This window comes from Clupea harengus, chromosome 24, assembly GCF_900700415.2.
Source record: "Clupea harengus chromosome 24, Ch_v2.0.2, whole genome shotgun sequence".
Lineage (NCBI taxonomy): Eukaryota > Metazoa > Chordata > Actinopteri > Clupeiformes > Clupeidae > Clupea > Clupea harengus.
Genome location: NC_045175.1, coordinates 16,401,025 through 16,415,771, shown reverse-complemented (window position 1 = coordinate 16,415,771; position 14,747 = coordinate 16,401,025). Strand labels below are relative to the sequence as shown.

Here is a 14,747-nt window from a genome sequence, read left to right as displayed (position 1 = left end):
CGCAGGCATCTGAGGAAGTAATTGTCAGTTGTTTATTCAGGTTTACCTGAGGTCAAGCATATCTTGATAAAGTTAACAGAAATTTCACAGAAAATATGTCAATTGTGATTTGCTGCCCGGTGTTTAAATGGAATGATGATACATGCCATGTCATAATAATGGATGTTGCCCAAAGACCATCAAATGTTTATTATTCACTGTGTCAAGAAAAGAAACAAGTTGTAATGTCACTCACATTTCCGTAATCCAGACTTCAACCAGTACTCTGCCTCGTCATCAAAACTAGAAGACAAAAACAGAAAATACAGGTTAAAAGGAAAATACAGGTTTTTCCTTCCGTAGTTTTGCACTCAAATAACTGTGGTTACCAGGCAATCCTCGCATCCTAGCCCAAACAGATTGGCTTGCCTTATTATACACTGTAGTTTCTTCTGTATTTCAGAGAGTGTGGCCTTTCCCTCGACCCCTGGGTAGTTGCGACTCAGGTCGAGCTCTCTCAGGTAAGAAGGGTTGGAGCGAAGAGCAGAGGCCAGTGCCTCACAGCCAGTCCTTGTGACGCCACAGCAAGATAATCTAGGCAGATAGAGGAAAAGAGAGAGAGGAAGAAAGACACAGAGAACATGAGTGTGTGTGTGTATGAGAGGAAAGGAGAGGAGTGGACTGGTATTTAGCAGATGCTTTAATCCAAAGCGACATAGAGACAACATGCAGCAATCGGGAAACGTACAAGTAACAATGTAAGTGTGGTAGAGATTGCTTTTTACAAATGACTGGGCATCAGCGGTATGGTGTGGTCAAAAGTAATGTTATGTAAAAATAGACAAAGGCTTTTAACTTTTATTAAATTCTCAGGAATTAATTGAGGGTAGCCCTCATTCTCAATGATACCAACACAACATGAGCTCTTATTGTTAATATGATTACTTGCATGGCATGGAGTTGGCATTGTTACTAGCATTAAAAAAGAGTAAGGACATTGGTAAATTAGCTATACAACTACAGTACCAGTGAAAAGTTTGGACACACCTTTAATTTTTTTTAGAAGTGTTTTCTTTACTTTTATTATTTTCTACATTGTAGATTTATACTGAAGACATTTAAACTATGAAAGAACACATATGGAATGATGTACTAAACAAAAAAAGTTGTATCTACCAGAAAATAATAAAATCAAAGAAAAATCTTCTCAAAAAATGAGAAGGTGTGTCCAAACTTTTGACTGGTACTGTATATATGCTTTGAACACAAGCCGAGATGTCACTCATTCAACTAAGTTCGACTGACTAACTCAGGAGAATCAGTGTAAAAGAAACAAGAGAAGGGGCGATAGGCGGAAAATATGAAGCAACTGGCTTCAGGGTGTGATCATGTCTTAAATGGTTCATGTTGAAGTCTACTCAATATTAGTGTGTAGCCTACTCAATATCGGACTGTAGTCTACTCAATATCAGTGTATAGCCTTCTCAATATCGAAGTGTAGCCTACTCAATATCGGAGTGTAGCCTATTCAATATCAGAGTGTAGCCACCTCAATATCGGAGTTCACCCTACTCAATATCGTTGTGTAGCCTACTCAATATTGGTAAGGTACTCAAAGGTAAGCTCATCTGTGTATCCCTAGTAAATGCCAGTTGTGTATTAATTACATTTATTTTAAAGTAGTATGTTTGCAATATTTTATACGAAAGGAAATGTTGCTCAACACTTACCTCAGTTTCTCCAGTTTGCAGTTTGTACTCTTCAGTCCAGCACAGAGAATCTTCACCCCAGAATCCTGAAGTTCATTGTCACTTAGGTCCAACTCTCTCAGTGCTGAGTTTACAGACTGTAATGCTGAGGCCACAATGACACAGGAGTTCTCTGAGAGTTTACAGCCAACAAGACTGTTAAATAAAAAAACTAAAATTACATTTCACAAGAATATGCTTGTTGTTTCGAAAATTCGTTTTTAGAAAAGGAAGTAAAAAAAAAACATTTTGATTTACTGAAAATACTCACATAGCCTTACGGCAGCTTTTCACTGCTGGAACCAGCCTCTTGCGTCCCTCGTCAGATGTGTTGTACTTCCTCAGGTCAAACTCTTCCTGCACGCCATCAGAGAACTGAAGCATGTAGGCTAGTGCAGAGCAGTGTACTAGTGACAACACTTTGACAGAGCCTTTCTCTGAATTCAAAAATCCTTGGACTTCCTCATGGACCGAGTAGTCGTTCATTTCAATGAGGCAGTGGAAGAGGTTCATGCAACGTTCTGCTGAGATATTCCTCCGCTGCATTTTTTTCAGGTTGCCGATGATTTTTCTCATTGTCTCTGAATCTGACTCTACATGGGGCAGCAGACCACCTAAAAGTCTTTGATTGGTCTCCAGTGAGATGCCATGAAGAAAGCGGACAAACAGGTCTAAGTGTCCATTTTTACTGTCCAGTGCTTTGTTGACTGCAATTTTCAGAAAGTCCTCCAGTCTGAGATGCTTAGGCACAGCTTTTGTCCTCTCAGCCAGAAAGGTCATGATAGGGTTCAGGTTCTTGCTTATATAGCAGTGAAATGCATAGAAAGCAGCAAGAAACTCCTGGATGCTCAGATGCACAAAGCAGTAGATCTTCTTGTGGAAGGTGTTCACATAACAGGTAGGTTCTACCTTCAAGATCTCTGTGCACATCCCAGAGACAAGGGAATCATTCCCGTCAATTCCACATTCCTTAAGGTCCTCTTCAGAAAAAATAAATCTGGCCTTGTGCATCTGTTTAAAAGCCAGCTGAGCAACTTTCAATATTACTTCTCTGTTACAATCTAGAAGTTCCTGCAAGCTCATTTCATTTGCCTCCTCGTTCTTCTGGTGTGCTATGTCAGTCTGAATTAGCAAAAAGTGGCAATACATACTGGTAAGGCTTTTGGGAATTTCCTTGTAGTCACCCCGACTAAGCATGTTCTGAAAAACGGTTGCCGCGATCCAGCAAAACAGAGGGATATGGCACATGATATGGAGGACCCGAGATGACTTGATGTGCGAGATGATGCTGTTGGCAAGGTCAGGGCTGCTGATCCTCTTGCGGAAATATTCCTCTTTTTGTGGGTCATTGAAACCTCGGACTTCAGTAACTTGGTCGATGTGCTTAGACAGGGCCCGGGTGACAGCTGCTGGTCGTGAGGTTATCCAAAGAAGAGCGAAGTCCATCAGCTTCCCTTTAATGAGGCTTGTGATCAGGACGTCCACTGTGGTGTGCTTGTTCATGTCTGCTACTAGCTTTTTGGAAAAGTCCAACTGAAATCTGCTCTCATCCAGGCCATCGAGGATAAAGACAGTTTCACTGCTGTTGTAGATCTCTGGATCCTTAAGCTCAGCAAGTTCTGGGTGGAGCTCGATGAGAAGTTTGTGAAAACTATATTCTCCTGTAAGTAAACTGATCTCCCGAAAGGGTAAGAGCAACATGAGCTTTATGTCGTGATTGGCTTTGCCATCCACCCAGTCAAGGATAAACTTATGCACACTAACTGTTTTCCCTATGCCAGCGGTTCCTTTGGTCAGCACAGTCCTGATGGCTTTATCTTGTTTGAAGATATTGTTGCATTCAATTTCCTTGCCATTTGGTTGAGTCTTGGCAGCTGAATCTAGCTGGCATATTTCATGCTCATTAACAACACTAGCCTCTCCCTCTGTGATGTAGACTTTAGTGTAGATTTGGTTTAAGGGCTTCTTCTCCAGTCTATCGCCATTACCCTCCACGATATATAGTACTTGTTTCTTCAGTCTCTTTTTCACGACATCCGAAATTTTCTCAAAAACACGTGCAGAATCCTCATTCGCATCTGTTTCAGAATTAAAAAAATAAAAACCCACACACAAATGAGTATTTGATTTACTGTAAAGCACATGGTGCTTGTTACAATTTCAAAATATGATGATGAGCATAAAACATGAAAGGATTTCTCTACCCTCTTTTCTGTTGCCCATCTCATTATTGAATGTAACAGGCCCAATAATATTGCAGTTTGTAAGTTGTGGTGCATTGAGAAGACCCCCATTGTCAGCTCTTAATTCAACATTGACATTTCTTGAGATGGAAAATACAGGTCCAGGTTGATTCCCTCCTGCAAGGGTGAAACACATGGAATTAGAAAAAATACAAGGCATAGTGGGCACTGTTCCTCCGTGTTTCTTCCTTCTTTGGCTAAAAATGCATATTCCTTAGGATACAAGTCCGTTCTCGGATATACCGTCAAGCAATAATCAACTACTATACATTCCTACTATAAATTCCCTTGTTTAGTTCACCTGTGTTTTGTTATGTGGTCTACCCTCTTGTATTTAAACCCTTGTCTTCCCCTCAGTCTCTATCGGTCTTTGTCACATTCAATGTGCTGTATGGTTTGTTCTCATGTTCTCTGTTTTTGATTCCGTGCCTGATTCTGAGTTATGATTAAAGTCCTTTTTGAGTTCTTGCAAATCGTTAGTGTGCATTTGGGTCCTGCACCGAAAAATTACCATGACTGACCGTGACAGATGCGTTCACACAAACCAAATAGAGCTGCACATACCCTCTGAGTTTGCCATGGGGTGTGCTGGCTGAGATCTCGCTCCTAGTTCAGCTCAGTAAAAAAAAATAGAAATACATAATATAATAAATGTATTCTGAATAAATAATAACAAAATCATAGTTATATTAAAAATGTGCATCATGTGTAATAAATAAATACAATCACAGGCATACTTTTTAACAACCCTGACTGAAAACACAGACCCCCCCTCCACAAACACACACACATTACAATTCCCAATGTATGCCTGGTTAAACACATAGTACCCTGGACTTAATCTTACCTGTACTTGGAAGTTGTGTAGTAAATAACTTGATGGTTTGTGTTTATTTCAAATGAACTGTGAGTGTGTTGGAGTAAGACGACTTCCAGGGTCATTCAATACACTGTGGGAAATTTGAAAATAGCAGAGAGGTAAAAAAAAAAAAAAAAGTATTACTGGCTGGTGCCTGAGAACTGTAGGTGCACAATGCTAGTATAACAAAAAACAGAGGTGTAAAGTAACGAATTACTTTTACTCACGTTACTGTAATTGAGTAGTTTTTTTGTGTACTTTGTAATTTTTAAGTAGTTTTTGAAATCGGTAATTTTACTTTTACTTAAGTAGATTTTGACTGAAGTATTGTACTTCGCTACATTGGAAATTACATCCGTTACTGAGTAAAAAAACAAAACATAGTTCAAGGCGGGAATCGCGCACCACAATTCTCAGTACAGTGGTGGATGCTGCATAGAGTAGATGATGGAATCATGCAAGGGGCCGGTACGGTGCCGAGTCACAAGAGATAGATATGGAGGAAGATGATAGTGCGGACTACCAACAAGCTGCGGACCACCAACAAGCTGAAGCACCGAACTTTCCGCCAGTTGAAATTAAAGAAGATGAAGAAAACCCGTGGCCACATCTCAGCAAGCAGTTTGCCTTCCAACGTAAAAGAGGCAACAGCTACATGCTGTGTAAACTGTGCCTAATCCGCCAGTCAGAACTTTCTGCTTATAAAAATTAATCTTCAAATATGCGCAAGCATGTGTTGGTAAGTACAGTATTTGTCCCTTTCCATTAGTAGTTCAGACAGCGTTTTTGTCGTTTAGTTAGCTTTGCTCCATTAAGCAAAATATGCGTTTCATGGCACTAGTAGGTAGTAGCCTAATTTTGGCTAGCACTTGCAACCGCCCTGAGTATGCTAACGTCGACAGCGGTCATCCAATAGACTAATAATAATTCCATTCCTGTCTTCCATTCGTTTCAGGTCATAGCATTATTATGTTCAGTCTCTCATATTGTGTTAAAAACTGCAGATCAGTCATCAGCAATGAAATACACCACATAAACTGATATTAGGCTAATCATTTGGCTGCCTCCCATGCCTTGAAACAGAACAATGTGAATGCGCACACTATCGTTTTCAGACAGTTGGACAAGTCAATGTGTATGTCGTTATCTGCAATTTATCACGATGTTTAGTCAGATATTGATAACGATAAGTGGTGGCTTTGCAACGTGCACGTCTTTCATGTTCATGCTCAGGGGTCTCGGTTAGCAAGAATTGAGGATTATGAATTGTGATGCATGTAGAAATAGAAAATAATGCTATAATTCTGTATACTGTAGGGTCTGTCATCTCAAGTAGCTATTTATAGCTATTTCTGTGTTATGATGCACTCTTGATGGCAGCTCAATACTTAATTGTCAGAAATGTTGTTTGTCATTTTACAGGTCTAGTCTATGTCAGACAACACCTTGACCGGATGTTGGAGGCTGGAGCAAGTTGGACAACATTCATCAGATGAAGATGATGTATTTTCCTCAATGAAGTCCAGAAGGTCAGAAGGTACAAGTTAGAAGGGTACCTAGCCTGTGTCTCAGTCAATGTGGATCTGCTGAACGCCTTTCAGAATATCAAAAAACTGTCCCTGAAACTCAATACTGGCCTACCTGCCTCGGCCGCCTGCGAGCGACTCTTCAGCTGTGCTGGATTGCTGTTCAATGCAAAGCGAGCCCGGATGAACTCTACTCACCTTGAAAATAAGCTGCTGCTCAAACTCAACAAGAAGTTTGTAGACTAATGCTCTAAAGGTGGACACAAGTAAAGTAACCAAAGTTTACAGTGGGGCAGCGGTATTTTAACTTTTTATTTTAGCTGTCATGTGGTTCATGTCTTGACATGACCTCCCAAAAGTTTTTAAATGTTGTGTTGACATGTTTAATGTTTGACATGTTTAACGTCATTGCACTTATATTTCTAAAGATTCTCCTTTAATAAAAAATAACTAGTTTTTGTATTGGATTTATGACCCCTTGTCCTTTTTTGCACTATATAGGAGCGGCCCCCATCAAGTTGTTGAAAAGTAACTAAGTAACTTTTACTTAAAGTACATTTTAAATGAACTACTTTTTACTTTTACTTGAGTAGATTTTTAGATGGGTAATTTTACTTGTACTTAAGTAAAATTTCATCAAAGTAATTGTACTTTTACTTGAGTACAACATTTCAGTACTTTTTACACCTCTGACAAAAACATAGTTCTATTGAAAATGTGTATTATTACTAGATACTTATTTGAAACAATACATTAATTAATAAATATCTCCTAACAACAACTGCTGGCAGCTCAACATACCCTTTGAGTTTCGTGGTCCCAGGGCTGCCTTGCTCTTGCAAATTCCTGCTCCCCTAAGCACACCTGAAGACAACAGACAACTCTCAGGTGTTAGACTGCAACGTTTTAGCCAAAACAAAGCAGGGCTGCTGTGCAATGAGGAGACTTTGACCTTTTGACTGTGCTTAAACTTGGTTACCTTATGTTGGTCTACCTTATGTAGTTCTGCCGATACTTTTATTAATGAATTGTTGCGTGCAGACAAGGGCAGAATATCTTGAACACATATCATGTTGTTGACATATAGTTATACTGCTAGTCACATTGAGTATCATGCTATCCATCCTAGGTGGACCCATTAGAAGCATATCAAGATTATTATTATATTTATATATTATATTATTACTATAACTAAGACTAAATAAAAATGTAACTGTAAATTGAGCGTAAAACCTGTAAGCGCTTTGCCAACTCATCTGAGTCAGCTTAATTATTAACACCCCCGCCTCCAGGTTCCGAGGTTTTAAGTCCAGTATGGGACTGTGTGCATTTCTATATAATCGTATAGTGAGCAACACATTTGAAACCACCCGTATTTTATTATTGTATTTGCCAATTGAATGTCCACGGATGATGCCCTGCACTGATGATGATGCCCTGAAGAAGTCATGCACACTTCACAGCGGAGACATCTATGAGTCTATCAATAAAACAACCCAACTGCTGCATGTGTTCAACAAACTTAGCTGTAATTAGCTTGTTACGCACCAACATTGCCAATGATCAACCAAACACAGGAAAACTTCATGATCATAAACTCATAAATGTATATGGTCAAAAGAAAAGTTATCTACATAGCACATAATGAAGTCCACTGTTATAAGTTATGAAACCTAATCTGTAGAGTATGGTAAAGTTAGTAGTTTTCAGTGTTAGCAGTTTACAAAGAATAAATCCCTATGGAATTTTTTTTTTTCTAAAAATAGTAGAGGTCCGGACATCAGTGACCTCATAGCTGGCCACAGGCATGAAAGCAGGTAGCCTACAATCCAACCTAATTCCACACAGGCCAAATTCTTCATAGCCAAAAAGAAAAGAACAAATAAAACAACTACACCACATTACGATATGGCTGAGCTATTCAAATACAGTTAACATTAATACGAGTGGCACGGTGGCTCAGTTGCTTGCACTTCTCTCCCGGGCCTTTCTGTGTGGAGTTTGCATGTTCTCACCGTGTTCTCTTCGTCGGTCCCTGACCAAGACAGACCAAGACAGTCTTGGTCAGGGACCGACGAAGAGAACACGGTGAGAACATGCAAACTCCACACAGAAAGGCCCGGGAGATAGCCCCCCTGAGCACTGAAGGTCTGGGGAGGACCTGCCCCCCAAAGCCAACAGCGCATGCGGGAATCGAACCCATGACCTTCTTGCTGTGAGGCTGCATCTCACCTGGTCCCCGGTAGGGCTGAACGATTAATTGCATTTGCGATTTAATCGCGATATGATAGAACGCGATTTTCTAACCGCAACGTTCGCGATTAAAAAACGTGGTCACAAAAAAAAAAAAAAAAAAAAAAATATTTAAATAATTTTTTTTTTTTTTAAGATGGTACATTTTGCACACAGTCTTTAAAAAGTGCATGCCTAGTGTTTATACTTAAAATTACTTTTTTAAATTACTTAAATGCACAGTGGCAAAGCCACCGATTTGTTGTTCTTGTTTCTGTAATGAGCAGTTAAATAAAAATGTAAAATGTGGGAAAGAATATTTTACACTAAATGTATCTAATATTGTGTTGGTCATATTTAAATCATTCATTACGTTTTGTTGGGAAAAAAAGAGGATAAAAAAAAAATCGCATATCGAATCGCAATCGCAATATTTTGGTAAAAAATCGCAATTAGATTATTTTCCCAAATCGTTCAGCCCTAGTCCCCGGGCGCTTAAAAAAAAAAAGCTGCCCTGGGGTCCTGGAGGAAGGACAGTCCGGGATGGGATAAATGCAGAAGCTAAATTCACAAACGACCTCAGGCCTGCGTGTGCGTGTGCGTGTGTGTGTGTGTCCTGTGTCGTCTCCATGTATTCACGTGTGTTGCAGTGTGCGGTGTGTCGCTTGTGCGATTAAAGTCTGACAATTATTATTTTTACATTAGAGTCATTCCATGCCAAACGTCCAAATTTAAGAAAATCTCCCCACTCGACCATCTCAGATTTGGCAGAAAAAATTCAAGGTTGTTCATACGTATATGTATAGTCCCAAATATTAGCTCTCTTCTCCAAATAGTTTTGTCACAAATGTTATGCTATAGCAAAAAAATGACAGCATCTACCAACATGAAAGTAACTGTTTTGGAAAGATTAGATATTTGTCTTAACACATTAAACATTTGTGATGGTGTTCTGCCTCATTTTCTTCAAATAATGGTAGCAGATTTTAAGCCTAGAAAGTTTGAAGGAGCTAGCTTAAATACTTTTTCTAGTTATAGCAATATTCAGAAAACGCTGATAAAAAAGCGTCTGACAATGCACATAACTTAGTGTCTATAAACGAATTTCTGACAAAACTATTGGGAGTAGAGAGTAATATTTGGGACTATACCTATTAAAAATTGAATGAACAACCTTGCATTTTTTCAGCCAAATCTGAGAAAGTCGAGTGGGAGCCTTTCGTGCACTTGACATGGAATGACTCATTATGATAACTAACCTTAGCATTACTATACAATCTAGTCTGCCTGCAGAAGACAATGCAAGGGGAAGAATAGCCTACCTTCGTCTTGAGCGGTGCCAATTGAATCACAATATGGTACAGTACAGTTATGTAAGAAGGTAAGGAAGCCTCCAAACAGTGTGTTGGTTCAAATGAATCGCGATCAAATGATTTAGTCAAAACCAGAAGAGCCTACAACTCAGTTCTGCGCAAAGCAACTACTGACACGGAAAAGAGACAGTCCTGTGCTTCCGATCTGCATATCAAGTCCTCTATAAACTACCATGGATTATGATTTGTAGATCGCGCATCTGCGCACTTACGCCTGACTATCTGCCCCACGTCACGCTCATATAACTAATGATGCTTTCATGAACAACAGGGAAGTGGGCAAGTTCCGACCGCCGAGTGCGAGAATACAACCGAACTCCTGTCAGACTCGAAACATCTCACTAGGAAAATGGAAAGTTTTTGAGAGCTCCGAGAAGTAGATTTGACGTCGCTTGACATGCCAACGTTTGTGGTGAAAGATACAAATAAATGATCTGCACACAAATAAGTTACTTCCTTGATAATTTAGGTTGAACTCAACACCGCAGGTGATTGATGTTAAAATGACACTTTGCAGTTTACTTTTGTGTAATGAATGCAATGTTAACCGTATGGCTAGCAAGCATATTACCGTTACCTAACCGATGCCTGTTGGTTGTCGTTACGTGAACGCCCTCAACTTGGAAGTGGGACGTCCGAAATGGACTGAACGCACGATAAACCCTCGTTAGCATATAAAGATGATCTTGTGCACGCCTGTAGATTTTGTGGCGGTATCAGGTAGGCTGGCAGCTGACGGCTACACTTTAGTGTGAGGCTACAGTCGTAAATCAAAATAATGAAAATCACCGTTTCGGAGCATACACCTGAACGTCTGTCGAACTGGGAACATCCCACAAAGTGAGATATTTATGAGACGTCCGAGAAGTAAGTTTGGTGTCATTCGACATTGCAGCGTTTGTTCTGAAAGATAAAAAAAAAAAATGCTCCACTCCAGCGCACAAATAAGTCACTTCGCTGTTCATTAAAAAGCGTCTGACAATGCAGATAATTTAGTGTCTATAAACGAATTTCTGAAAAAACTATTGGGAGTAGAGAGTAATATTTTGGACTATACCTATTAAAAATTGAATGAACAACCTTGCATTTTTTTCAGCCAAATCTGAGAAAGTCGAGTGGGAGCCTTTCGTGCACTTGACATGGAATGACTCATAAGATAACTAACCTTACCATTGCTATACAATCTAGTCTGCCTGCAGAAGACAATGCAAGGGGGAGAATAGCCTACCTTCGTCTTGAGCGGTGCAAATTGAATCACAATATGGTACAGTACAGTTATGTAAGAAGGTAAGGAAGCCTCCAAACAGTGTGTTGGTTCAAATGAATCGCGATCAAATGATTTAGTCAAAACCAGAAGAGCCTACAACTCAGTTCTGCGCAAAGCAACTACTGACACGGAAAAGAGACAGTTCTTCTGTGCTTCCGATCTGCATATCAAGTCCTCTATAAACTACCATGGATTATGATTTGTAGATCGCGCATCTGCGCACTAACGCCTGACTATCTGCCCCACGTCACGCTCATATAACTAATGATGCTTTCATGAACAACAGGGAAGTGGGGATGTTCCGACCGCCGACTGCGAGAATACAACCGAACTCCTGTCAGACTCGAAACATCTCACTAGGAAAATGGAAAGTGTTTGAGAGGTCCGATAAGTAGGTTTGACGTCACTTGACATGCCAACGTTTGTGGTGAAAGATACAAATAAATGATCTGCACACAAATAAGTTACTTCCTTGATAATTTAGGTTGAACTCAACACCGCAGGTGATTGATGTTAAAATGATACTTTGCATTTTACTTTTGTGTAACTAATTCAATTTTAACCTTTTGGCTAGCAAACCTATTTAACATTACTTAACCGTTGCCTGTTTGTTGTCGTTACGTGAACGCCCTCAACTTGGAAGTGAGACGTCCGAAATGGGTACTGAACGCACGATACACATTTGTTAGCCTATAAAGTTGATCTTGTGCACACCTGTAGATTTTGAGGCGGTAATAGATATGTTGGCAGCTGACAGCTAGACTTTAGTGTGAGGCTACAGTCGTAGCCTAGCTACCGACTGTCCTCAAGGCTTAAAATAATGAAAATAACCGTTTGGGAGCATACACCTGAACGCCTGTCGAACTGGGAACATCCCACTAGGAAAGTAAGATATTTGTGAGATGTCCTAGAAGTAGGTTTGATGTCCCTAGCGTTTGTGCTGAAAGATAAAACAAATTATCCACCCCAGTGCACAAATAAGTTACTTTGCTGCTCATTAGGGTCGTACTCATTAGCAGGTGATTGTGACAATACATCGCAGTTTTACTTTTGACTAACTAATGTAATGTTATCCTTCTTGCAAGCAGAGGTTTGGGTACTGAGTAAGCCCACACCCTGCCCCCTACAAGTTATTTTCTATTTCGACCAATTTTACTGAATCAAGTACACCGCAGCAATGCACGAAACAAACAAACAAAAAAGAGCACCTCCCTTCTTAACTTGCACTTACAGTAGTTACATTCCTGCCCTCCTTTTTTCTATTTCTCATGTAAAGTAGTATTTATTGTTACACTAGGTCTCTATTGCTCGTAGCTTGAATGTTCTCTCCCTTGTACGTCGCTTTGGAAAAAAGTGTCTGCTAAATAACGAAATGTAACAAAAGGGTTGATTTTTTTTCATTTTACAGTTATATAACCAACAGGAAAGCTAAATTAAAAAAAAACACTGGGGGAGGAGCAGTAGCCTACTTCAGAGGCATTAGGCTCATTTAAAGTGCTACATGCTGATTGAGGATAGCTAGTACAATAAATAAATATACAAATATATACAATTCAATTTAGATCTAGTCAACATGATTGCAAAACTTCAGTTCAGTTTAAATTAAATTGGCGTAGCTTCATATGCCGAAGAATGCCTCACTGCATATAGGTCTCTTTATATCTATGGTTCACTGCATATAGCACTCTTTATATCTATGGTTCACTGGCTAAGAGGTAACCTGGTCTCTGACACCCAAGACAGCAGGTTACTGCTGCAGACTATGGACATCTGCCCTTTAGGGAGTGATAAACTAAGACTATGAACGTGTACCTTAGGGATATAGGAGTCACTGTTGGCGGTTAAAAGTACTGCAAAAAAAGTCTATTGTGTCCACCATTATAACATAATAACATTACATAACATTCATTTATAATAATAATTGTTAACTTCTTCTTTATTTGCATTTACAATCACTCTATTTGAGTGATTATTTTTGTGTTAAGTAGAGTGTTTTCACTCATCCCTCCATGCAGCCTGTAGAAAGTGGTGTGTCTGCGGGGATCATGGTAAGTTTACACATAGACGGATTATGAAACCATGGGCCCCTGGGCCTGGACATGTAAAAGCCCCCGCTTTGCGAAACACACACTCACACACATACACCATTAGGCGTATTTTTACCATATATTTGACCAACAATGTGTTGGATTTTACAGTCGAATTAGATACTTCAGCTATTGTATTGGGAAAGTAGACAGGTCAAAGCTATCAGAAATATGTATAACGTTCTGACACGAGGTAACGTAAACAGACGGTCAAAGTGCTGAAACATTCTTGAAAAATCAAAGGCATGATTTGGTACGGCGGAACACACCACAGCTTAACCCACATCTGGAAAGCACATACACAATGAAACAGGCGCTCGGCGGCGACCTGACTCCGAAATTAAAACAGCCTGTTAAATAGGGGCAGGGCAGCTTGAATGATAGCAGCTGTGCAGGAGACGTTATTGCTATGTACCTGTTGTAGTGGTCATCAGCTCGCAGGCGATGATAAGCTACTGTATATGACAAGGCAAAACGTCTGTCTGACCACTACAACAGGGACATAGCAAGTAAGCCCACACCCTGATCGTGCATTATCACTCCGTAACATCTACCTTTGGTGAGGTGTGCATTGCCCTGCTATTGACATTACATGTGACAGGGCAACAGTAGAGTGATCCTTTTCCAAATTGAAACTCATTAAGACCTACCTCAGGGGCAGCATGGGGCAGGAGAGGCTGAATGGGCTGGCTATCCTGTCCATTGAAAAAGCAAAAAATACATCACCACTTTTATGTTTGAAAAGGCGTTGTTCGGCTTGCGGTTGTGCTGTGCCTCTAGCTGTGCTCAGTCAGCCTGTCGGTCTTGATGTTCAGATTTTGCGCCTAAACTAGCTATATCATATTGTCTCGTCACATGACCAAATAGAGACTTGACATTGGACAACAACATACATATTACCCAGCAATCATCATTGCATATCTGTATATGACAAAAATAACAAAGAAAATAAGAAATTATTCATTTAATTGAATTGTTTTTTAATAGGTTCTATAGTTTATGTAGGATAAGCATACAATTGTGTTATAGATTGCTACGGACGATTTCCCCCCAAAAATTATGAAAACCATGACAGAGACAGGTTTAGAATTGAGTGTGAGTGTGAGAGTGAGTGACCTGTGTTTGTTCGTGAGAGAGAGGGGGAAAGAGTTGTGTTTGTAAGAGAGAGAGAGAGAGAGAGAGAGTGTGTGTGCATGCATGCATGTATGCGCATGTGTCTCTCCCTGACTCTCACCTATCTGATCGTCACCATGGACACCTAGACCTTTTGCATAGTAGGCTTAACTAAATCTACTGTACGTGTGGTGTCAGGTCATGGCCACACACTACAGGTGAGGAGATACATAGACACCGACACACACTACAGGTGAGGAGATACATAGACACCGACACACACTACAGGGGAGTGAAGGAATTGAAAGTTGACATTTCTG

General features: G+C 40.0%; 1 protein-coding gene across 4 annotated transcripts; it reads right to left on the bottom strand.

The window, feature by feature from the left end:
• Positions 1–288: 288 nt before the first annotated feature.
• Positions 289–11,379, bottom strand: LOC116219005 (NLR family CARD domain-containing protein 3-like). Of its 4 annotated transcripts, XM_042703449.1 has the most exons (7): positions 11,189–11,379; positions 7,157–7,219; positions 4,535–4,920; positions 3,932–4,087; positions 1,999–3,805; positions 1,710–1,883; positions 289–573 (listed from the first exon to the last, which is right to left on the bottom strand). In XM_042703449.1, the coding sequence occupies exons 3-7, from the start codon at positions 4,548–4,550 to the stop codon at positions 351–353; spliced, it is 2,376 nt and encodes a 791-aa protein (XP_042559383.1). In that variant the 5' UTR covers positions 4,551–4,920; positions 7,157–7,219; positions 11,189–11,379; the 3' UTR covers positions 289–350. The 4 variants fall into 4 exon arrangements, 3 of the variants coding, with proteins under 3 accessions (XP_042559383.1, XP_031417678.2, XP_031417679.2); XR_006151585.1 differs by lacking the exon at positions 11,189–11,379 and having other exon boundaries at positions 445–573; positions 1,710–1,860; positions 7,157–8,264; XM_031561818.2 differs by lacking the exons at positions 7,157–7,219; positions 11,189–11,379 and having other exon boundaries at positions 4,535–5,015.
• Between the last annotated feature and the right edge of the window lie 3,368 nt (positions 11,380–14,747).